Raw genomic sequence first — 10,912 nt, 5'->3', positions numbered from 1 at the left:
TGATAAAATGAAAATAAGGAAGTAGTTAATAAAATGTCCTCAGTCTTCTGCCAAACTAGCGATATTTATGTGATATTAGTAACATATTCTTGATTGCAAGTTCTTGATTGTAAAGTCGAGTAACATACAGTTTGTATTAACATAAAAGTTTAAGGAAAAATGGGCGTTTCCTATTTGAAAAAGGCATTTCCCACCTAAAAAGGATGTGGCCCTGAGGGCCTGGCCCTGTTCTTTGCCCCAGGGCCATGACAGCCTGACGGTGGCCCTAGTCATTTCAAAGGACAATTGTTCTTAGGTGTTGCTTATTTTTAGTGTGTTTGAATGTTCATAGTTTTCTTCAGTCTTTCTTATTGTTTTGAGTCTTTTTTATGTTCTTTTGTGTCCTTCCCTGTTGTTCATATCAACATTTATTAAATATTTTAAAATTAAGCCATCAGTTATAAATAACATAGAGACATTGCAAATGCTATCTCTTTATGCATTGCTGATGTTTCTTTTTTAACATAAAGACAGCTTTGTCTTAATTCTTTTTTGATATTGTGATATATATTTTAATTTTGATAATGGTACTTGTAATTTCTGTGACAACATTTTTTCTATGTTCTTTAGCATGTTTTGGTGTTTCTTAGTGTTCCATATATTTCTTCTGTATTATGCAACATTTTTCTGCATTTGGTAATGTTACACTACTGCATATTTGTCAGTGTTCTCTTGGCTTCCTCTTCATCTTTTTCTTGTAGATCTATGGTGATATGTTCATACTTTTGCTAGATGTTCTTGATATCACATGAGGTTTTTGTGATAGTATAGTTATTTCTTATCTATGTCTTTTTAGTTATTTTTGTATTTATCTGTTTTGTTGTAGTTTCTTTTAATGTCTCTTTTATTATTGGGCTACACCAATTTTATTTGTTGCTTCTCAGATTTGCTGCTTCAGTGTTTTGCACATGGGGGAAATTAAAGCCGGACTAAAAACTACTACAAGTTTTGCTTTCGCAAACCTGTAAATATTGCCTCTATCAGATGCACATGCTGGCAGAAACCACTTAGAGAGCTTCTTTGTAGTCACATGCTGAAGGACAACCAGTCAGGAAGCATTTTATCTTTCAAAACAATGTGGCACCTTAGAGGGTTTTGTAGGGTGCTGGTGTGCGTCACTCTGAATTCTAGAACTAAACTAAACTTATAGTTTTAAAATAGGATTAGTTTAGTTTAGAGTTTACTTGTAAAGTAGTTTATAGAGTATGTAGACAGTAGAGCAGATTTATGTTTTCTTTGTAAAGCTGAAAGTTTGTATGTCAAAGAAGGCAGCAAAAAAACAGTGGAAAGGGCCTCAGCATGGCTAACTATTGTTGTTGTACGGGTTGTTATTTTTTGGGTATGGGTATTTTGTATTTTTAATATTACTGGCTCATTAAACTTTGGGTTGACATCATACGAAATGAAAATTACAGTGACAGTAGTAAATGTAACACATGTAAATTCAGTAATGTTCTTTATTGGAAATTGTAGTAATAGATCAAAAGACGGGATTCATTACATAAAACGTGCCATTAAAAGCGAAAACGAATAAACCTGTTATTCTTTATGTTCTGTAAGCCCTATATCTTCACCTCAGACATTTTCTAAGTAATAGAAAAAAAATTCCACCTGTTTTTTTTTTTTTTTTTTCTGAGAAGCAACAAATAAAATTGGTGTGGCCTTGGATGTGATTTTGTGTTTGAGGATAGTGGTTTGTGGGAATTTATCTGGAACTCAGATTAAATAAAGGGAAATTTCTTGTGGTGTATTATGCTGTCTTTATTTGCATTTGTTTGTCATATTTGAAATAAGAAACTAACTTGTTTTTGAGACCCAGTAGCTGATGTTTCTTTTTAAGTTACTCTAATTCTTAAATAATAAAGAGTTGATTTCTTTCTCTTGCATTCAGAATGTGTATTCCATTAATGTATTTAATAAAATTCTTTATGGGTGGGGGAAAAAAATCCTTCTTTGTTTTATAAAACAAACATAATGTAAGAGATTAGAATGAATGAAGAAATAAATTTAAATATAAAGCAAGAAAATGGCTTGAATGCACACTTGCACAAGAGGCATGTATGAAACTTGTTCTTTGTAATGAGTATGAAAGTATGAATGAAAATGTGAAGAAAGAAATGTTTCTTTTCAACTACATAAGATAAAGAAAATGTTGAAACTGATAAAACAACAAAATGCTCCTTGTATGAGGAAAAGGAAGCAAAATACATTAAAACAATGACAAGTTTATTTTGGTTAAAGTTCTTTTAATCCAATAACACAGAGTCAAAAATTTGGCAATTGGACATGATTGCAGGTTTATAGGCATACATCGACAGTTTACCATTTGCGCCCGACTTGTTTAGTAGTTTGTGGGTAATATTAAGCACCTCAAAGCTTGTATTTTGGTTTACAAAAAATCAAATTTTTGAAGGTATTCCTTCACTTTAGGTACTATTTCCTAAAAGTTTTACCTTAGAAATAATGCCACTACCATCAGAGAAATACAGCCTCTGTCCGATGAGCCAAAGGCACTGGAAGGGTGGTGTTGGATACCACCAGCTACTTTGTCCACAACAGCCATGACATTTATGTACATGCCACCCAGCGAGAGGTTATTTGTGTATTGGGATTACCATTACTGTTTCTTGTAATGAGACATATGAGAGTGAAAATGAGAATGGATTATGATCACAAAAATATTGATAGTGATGATAATTTTGGTAATTGTGGTTATATAGAGATTGTATTATTTCAGAAACTAGTTGAATATAGACAAACGTTATAAAGATTTTAGAATATAAAAGTATAGTGATATTAAAAGAAATTGATGTAACACTAGACTAACATTTGACAATTAACATTTGTATTAATTAACTTGGAAGCAATCATTAATCTTTTATATGTTTGATTTTTTTCATAATCTATCCTCCTCCTCTTCCTCTTCTTCCTCCTCTTTTTCTTCTTCTCCTCCTGCTCCTCCACCTCTTCCTCCTCCTCCTCCTCCTCCTCCTCCTCCTCCTCCTCCTCCTCCTCCTCTTTTTCTTCTTCTCCTCCACCTCCTCTTTTTCTTCTTCTCCTCCACCTCCTCCTATTCCTCCTCATCCTCATCCTTCTCTTCCTCCTCATCCTCCTCCTCCTCCTCCTCCTCCTCCTCCCACTCTTCCTCCACCTCCTCCTCCTCCTCCCACTCCTCCTCCTCCTCCACCTCCACCTCCTCCTCCTCCTCCTCCTCCTCCTCCTCCTCCTCCTTCACCTCCTCTTCCTCCTCCTCTTCCTCCTCCTCCACTTCCTCTTTTCCTCCTCCTCCTCCACCTCTTCTTCTTCTGATTTTTTTCATAATTTATCCTCCATCTCCTCCTCCTCTTCCTCTTCCTCTTCTTCCTCCTCTTTTTCTTCTTCTCCTGCTCCTCCACCATCACCTCCTCCTCCTCCTCCTCCTCTTTTTCTTCTTCTCCTCCTCCACCTCCTCTTCCTCCTCCTACTCCTCCTTCACCTCCTCTTCCTCTTTTTTTTTATACTTTTCTTCATTGTTTTTACACATTTATTTTTAGCCCCCTCCATATTGTTTGTCTGTCATTGCAGAGTTGGACTCTCACCCAATATTGAGCTATTTGCACAAAATATTCCTAAAGAATAGAGGTAAGAATGAGGGAGACAGAGACAAAGTGTGATAAAAGAGGTATGAAACAAAGAGTGGCAAATATATGTGTCGAGAAATACAATAATAATATTTTTTTATTATTATTATTGTTATTATTATTATTATTATTATTATTATTATTATTATTATTATTATTATTATTATTATTATTAAGATAATGATTGTGATTATTATTGTTATGGTTATTATTATTATTATTATTATTATTATTATATTTTTTTTTTTGTTATTTTTATTGATATTATGATTATTATTGTTGTTGTTATTATTATTATTATTATTATTATTATTATTATTATTATCATTATTATTATTATTATTGTTTATTTACTTGTTTTTGTTTTTGTTTTTGTTTACCTGTTTGTATGATATTTGTTTATTTGTTTTCTTTTGTTTCCTATTTGCTTTGATTTTATTATGTTGTGTCCTCTCTCTTTTCTGTTATGCCTTAAAAGTAATCTTATTCTGATATTTCTGCATGTAAATATCGTCTCCACTTTGTTTTAAACATGCATATGAACACCATTTTTCTCTAACACAAAGGAATTTGAAAGGTTAAATCATAAAGCATCATACCATATAAAGTAATTGATAAAGTAACTTACCATTTTTAGCTAATTAAGCCGTGATTGGGCGAAGTTGATAAGCCAAGCCTAATATTTACAGCTTTCGAGGGTGCAGATGGATCAGTCCAGTGCTGCAGCGGGGACAGTGAAGCTCATCTGTGTTTTGAACTCCTTGAGGACCGGGACTCAGATAAGGGAGTGGCAGCCATGCAACCATTCTCCTGCTTGCCTGCACGAATGGCCATATCACTGAGGTATTTATTTATTTATTTGTATTTTTTTTTTCTTTCTTTTTTTTTTCTTTTTTTCTTTCTTTATTTGAGGGTTCAGGCATATATGATTAGTGATGTGTGAATGAACATGCTTTTTTCTCCCTCTCTCTCTCACTTTGTCTGACTCTTTTTTTTTTAGATTTTACATTGTGTTTTCACTAAAAGTTTTTTTTAGCTCAGGCAGAGGGCCTAATGATCCTTTATTCTATTAAAATGAAAACTTTTTTTTTTTTTGCCAGCACAAAAACATGCATCAACTCGGTGGCATGCCCAGCTGACAGCCACTGCTTAGCCCCATCATTGCGGAATGCCTCACGACTCCTGCAGATTAGCCGGCGAGGCCAGAAGGGGGAGCTGAAGGATGATGTGCTCTACCTAGGGCCACCAGCGTACCTCTTCCACACTGTGACGCTGACTAGCTACATCCCCAAGTTTTCTTTTGTCCCCCTGACATGGCCTGGTACCCTGGAGACGCTTTGTGATTACATGATCAAGTTTTCAGGTGCTCTGGCAGTCCTGAACATGGTCCCGGTCCTACACCTGGATGGCTATTGGATCTTTGGGGCTATGATTGATCTCTTTTTGGCCTCCAGATGTGACCAAGTGACCAGAAGAATTGTCCATGTCATCATCACAATAATGGGGAGTGTTTTACTATTCTTGAACATTGTGCTAGGCATTTGGAGTATCTTGTAGAAATGATAATTGTGTTCAAGTTAGGCAAATTACTGTGTGTATATATGAATATGCTAGGTCCAGTTTTTATGTGAAGAGTCAGTATCCGTCTCAAGAAAAAAAAGGAAAGCTCTCTAGTTCCCAGTTCTCTGACCAAAAATAAGTACTTTGGTTCTGCCTTTGTTTGTTGAGTTAACATTAGCTATGGATTTTGGAAACTCAAAAAAACATACTCTTAATGTACAAATGTGTATCATCTGACAAAAGTTGTGTAAACTGTGTGGTCTTCAGGAAGTATTTGAGGATTTGTAAGTGAAAGATTTGACTAATGAATGATGAGCTTGTTACTTGGTGTGATTAAATATAAACTAATTAAACGTGTGGGTTGATGAGCAGAACATGATTTTGTGCCATTTTTTGTTTTTTTCTTGTTTTCTTTTTAACTTTTTCTATTGCATAGTTTGTTATTTTTTCTTTCTTTTCTATTAGCCTATCAGAATAATTGAAATTACAATACTACATGGTAATATTGCTGCTGCTAATATTAAAGTTTCAAATGATAGTGATAATTGTGTATGATTATAATTTTTTTGGAATATGGTGATTATATTCCTGATAAGCATCAGTAAACACCCAAAAAATAACATCGTTAGTGTTTAATTTGAGAAACGATTCAATAAGGAGTTATCATGCAGTGTTGAAGAATTATGGTATATCTTATTGTTCTATAAAATTTTATCTATCAAAAATTAGATTTTGTTTGAATATTTTTTGATTTATGTAAAGGGTGATATATGCCTTTACGTATTATTTATTATTTATTATTTATTATTTATTATCTGTTTGCTTCCTTATTATTTTAATCTTTTGGATATCTATGTATCTGATTCTGTTGAATTCATTTGTTGAATCGCTGGAATTAAATTTGATTATTGCTTAGCGTCTATGATTTTTGGCAATGTTCCTATTTGAGGAAATGTAGGTATTGGTATCAACTTTTGATTGTTATTGTCACCAGTATGATTATTATTAGAATTATCATATTTGTTATTATTATAGCTTAAACTAGTTTTTTTTTCATTATTGATATTATTGTAACTATATGGTTATATTATATTATCGTGAAACTTCAAGTTATTGCTAATAATGAGAAGGATATTTATTCTTATGATATTATTATTATTTTTTTTATTATAATTATTATTTTTATTTTTTTTTTGTTATTATTATTATTTTTTTATGTTATTATTATTATTATTATTATTATTATTATTATTATTATTATTATTATTATTATTATTATTATTATTATTATTATTATTATTATTATTATTATTATTATTATTATTATTATTATTATTATGATTATGATTATAATTATTATTAAAATTAATACCATTCTTGTTATTATTATCATTGTCATTATATTGTTATTATTATTACTATTATTTTTATTATTATTGTTATTATTATTATTACCATTTTTATTATTATTAATGTTGTTATGATAATAATGATAGTAATGATAATAATAATGATGATAATAATAATAGAAATAATATTAATTATGATAATTACAATAATTATTATTGTTGTTATTGTTATGATTATTATTATTATTATCATAGTTATTATTGTTATTATTATTATTATTATTATTATTATTATTATTTTTATTATTATTATTATTGTTATTATTATTTGTATTTTTTTACTATTGTTATTTATCATCATCATCATTATCATTATTACTATTATTATTATTATTATTATTATTATTATTATTATTATTATTATTATTATTATTATTATTATTATTATTATTATCAGTCATTATCATTATTGATATAATTTTTACATAATTATCATTAGCATGATTATAATAAGAATAATCATGATAATAATAATGATAGTTATTATTATTATTATTATCATTGTCATTATTATTAATCTTATCTTATTATTTTAATAAAGTGATAATGATTGTTATCATTATAACTTTTATTTTTATTATTATTGTTATTGTCATTATTGTTATTACTATAATAATAATAATAATAATTCATTATCATTATTGTTATTATTAGTATTTTTATTATTATTATTATGATTATTATTATTATTATCATTATTATTATTATTATTATTATTATTGTTATTATTATTATTGTTATTATTGTTATTTTTTGAAATTATTATTATTATTATTATAATTGTTACTATTATTATTATAATTGTTATTATTATTATTATAATTGTTATTATTATTATTACTATTTCTGTTATTATTTTCATTATCATTATCAATATTATTTTTATTATTATCGTTATTAATATTGTCTTTATTATTATTATTATTATTATTATTATTATTATTATTATTATTATTATTATTATTATTATTATTATTATCATTATTATTATTGTTATTGTTATTATCATTATTGTTATTGTTATTATTATTATTATTATTATTATTATTATTATTATTATTATTATTATTGATATTATCATTATTATTATTATTATTATTATTATTATTATTATTATTATTATTATTATTATTATTATTATTATTATTATTAGAAGTATTAGTAGTACCATCATCATTATTATTATTATTGTTTTTATTGTTATTACGTTTATGATGATGATGATGATGATTATTATTTTTATAATTATTATTATATTTATTATTATTAGTTATTGTAATTATTATTATTAATAGTAGTATTTTTATCATTATTATTGTTTTATGTGATGATTGTATTATTATTCTTATTATTGTTATTATTATTATTATTATTATTATTATTATTATTATTATTATTATTATTATTATTATTATAGTTGTTATTATTGTTGTTGTTATTATTATTTTTTTTATTATTACTATTATGATTATTGTTGTCATTGATTATCATCATTATCAGTGTTATTATTATTATTATTAGTAGTAGTATTTGTAGAAGTAGTAGTACTTCTACTTCTACTATTACTACTACTACTACTTTTACAGCTACTAGTACTACTACTACTAAAACCACCATTATTATTATTATTATAATTTTCATTATGATGGTCAGCATTATGAGGTATTATTATTATCCCTATTGATATTAACATTGTAATATTTTTTTTATAGTCAAAGGAATTAATGTTATTTTCTAGGAAAATAGATGTTTATTTTTCTGAAAATTGCATCTTAAGTTGTAACATTATGCGTCAGTTGTTTATTGCTCTTTTCATAAACTATTTGATTTTTCTTGTTTTATTGAATCTATTACCATAACCAGTGGTAGTTGTAGTATTTTATCTTCATTATTATCAACATTATAATTATTGTTGAGCCTCATATTTGAAAAGTCTGTGTGTATGGTCATTAGTGCAGGAATATTGTAGGATGCACTGGATAGAAAGGGCCATTATTATTACTAGTAGTAGTAGTGGTGATGCTATCATCATCATTATTATTATTTTATTTTTTATTATTATTTTTTATTATTATTATTGATATTATTACTTATATTATCATGTTATTATGAATATCATGAATACATATGTTATGATATTTTTTTCCACTTTAGTTGCCTATTGTGATTTTTCTTTAAAAAGTGAATGTTAACTGCAAAGGAAAGAATATTACCGATAGTTATTAACGTGTACGTATTCATGTGTATGGATGCTTATTTGCGCTTATGTGCTTCAAAAAGATACTTATTTAATTATTTGCATGTGTTTATTTATTATTTTTTTAACATATTTATAGTTATCGTGAACTGAACATATGTGTATGTCTCATATGTCTATACCATTATGGTATAACACGAGTATGCTAATACGCACAAGTACGCATGTGCTTATTCAGTTGCATGCACATGCAAATGGACATGAACTTACTCACTAACAGACACACTCACATTCACAAACATGTACAATTATATATATATACATGTACATGTACAGCCACACTCATATGGACAGGCACATGCACAGGCACAGGATATCCACACTTATCCATATTTGCACACACACACACACACACACACACACACACACACACACACACACACACACACACACACACACACACACACACACACACACACACACACACACACACACACACACACACACACACACACACACACACACACACACACACACACACACACACACAGAGTGTAAATGATTTCCAAAGGAGATATTTTGTTATTTTTCAATCTGTTTTGATCTGTGAAAAGTAAACACGGTATTATAAAGACTCTTCTTGTTATAGGGCTGAGAGCACTTATATTTAATAAGATTTGGGTATTTATTGAATATTCAACCTGTACATAAGATATTTTGATGTGGAATTTTGCTGTATTTTTGTTTTTTTGTGATTTAGGGAGGTGTAATGATTTTAAAAGATTCTTATAGTAGGCTCTTTATAATGAATAAGGCAAAAAATGACAATATTTGATAGCAATAAAAGAAAAAGAAATGTAATATGTTGCTATTTTAAAGTTGCATCTAATTATCTTCTCATATATTCAGTTTAATGTAATGTAAAATATATGCCTAAAATATTGAAATACTAGGAACTGGTATCCTTTTAATTTTATTGTTTTCATTTTTCATGTTTTGAATATCTAAAATGAAGATTTCTAATTAACTTCATGTTATTTGTTATTATACTGATATATGCATTAAAGTGATACTCTAATGATATGTTGTTTATAATGCCTTTAGTTTTAAAGTTCAACTGTGGTCTATAATAATAGAATAATAGAATCACTCTGGGAGATCCTGAGACTGAGAGGAATTCCAACAACGATTATTAGACTGATGGCAAGCCTGTATACTGGTACTGAAAGTGCTGTAAAGTGTGGTGGGGGCATGTCGAGCTTCTTTCCTTTTAGTTCAGGAGTGAGGCAAGGCTGTGTTCTTGCACCAACACTTTTCAATACTTGCATGGACTGGATACTGGGCAGAGCTACTGTTCAAAGTCATTGTGGAGCAGTGCTGGGTAATATCAAGGTTACCGACCTTGACTTTGCTGATGATGTTGCTATTCTATCTGAGTCTGGAAACCTTAGTGGTGGCTCTTGATGCATTTAGCATTCAAGACCAAGGCCCAGGACTTTGGGGACTTGCTAGGAGAACCTGTTCAGTCGGTATGTGCTTGTGGCGAGGACATTGAAGTCACAGAGAGCTTTACATACCTTGGTAGTGTAGTTCATAAAACTGGGCTGTCAGACCAGGAAGCCAGCAGACGGATTGGCCTGGCAGCAGAGGTCATGAACTCTCTCGACAAGAGTATGTGGAAATGTTGGTACACCCAACAACAAAAGCGATGTCGCCTGGCCATACCTGGGCTTGGAGAGATCTTGCCCTTCTTGCCCTGAAAGGTGGCCCATGTTCAAACAGCCTGGACATAGTTAGGAAAGGGGGGCGAAGAAGGGGATGATTTAGATTCGCTAGGTAAAGCATGGAGCGAGTGTTCGGCTATGTTTCAGTCCCATCATACCCAGGCTATTGTCTGCACCCCCCTCTCTCCCTCTCACTCACTCCCCCACCTCTCTCTCTCCCTCACACACACACATACACACTGTGTGTAATATTTGTGGGTGTGAATAATGTATCGTCTCAAATAGCGCCTCTTGGGCTACCAAACATTAATAAATGGCTTTGCCCGCATAACTTTGAGGGTAATAGGTTGTAAAGGTATAGGT

The 10,912-nt window shown here is 29.8% G+C and overlaps 1 protein-coding gene across 2 annotated transcripts in view; it reads left to right on the top strand.

Annotated features, from left to right (window-relative positions):
- Positions 1–6,131, top strand: part of S2P (membrane-bound transcription factor site-2 protease) — a 14,112-nt gene extending 7,981 nt beyond the window's left edge. The window contains exons 8-10 of one of the 2 annotated variants that reach the window (XM_027350666.2): positions 3,604–3,660; positions 4,349–4,502; positions 4,760–5,352. In XM_027350666.2, coding sequence (XP_027206467.2) covers positions 3,604–3,660; positions 4,349–4,502; positions 4,760–5,216 — 668 coding nt within the window. In that variant the 3' untranslated portion in view covers positions 5,217–5,352. Of the gene's footprint in view, positions 1–3,603; positions 3,661–4,348; positions 4,503–4,759 lie in introns of both variants that reach the window. The other variant, XM_027350667.2, reaches the window with a different exon arrangement.
- The last annotated feature ends 4,781 nt before the right edge of the window (positions 6,132–10,912 follow it).

The sequence above is a fragment of the Penaeus vannamei genome, chromosome 29 (genome assembly GCF_042767895.1).
Source record: "Penaeus vannamei isolate JL-2024 chromosome 29, ASM4276789v1, whole genome shotgun sequence".
In the NCBI taxonomy this organism is placed as follows: Eukaryota; Metazoa; Arthropoda; class Malacostraca; order Decapoda; family Penaeidae; genus Penaeus; species Penaeus vannamei.
This window is presented reverse-complemented; position numbering and strand designations above follow the sequence as displayed.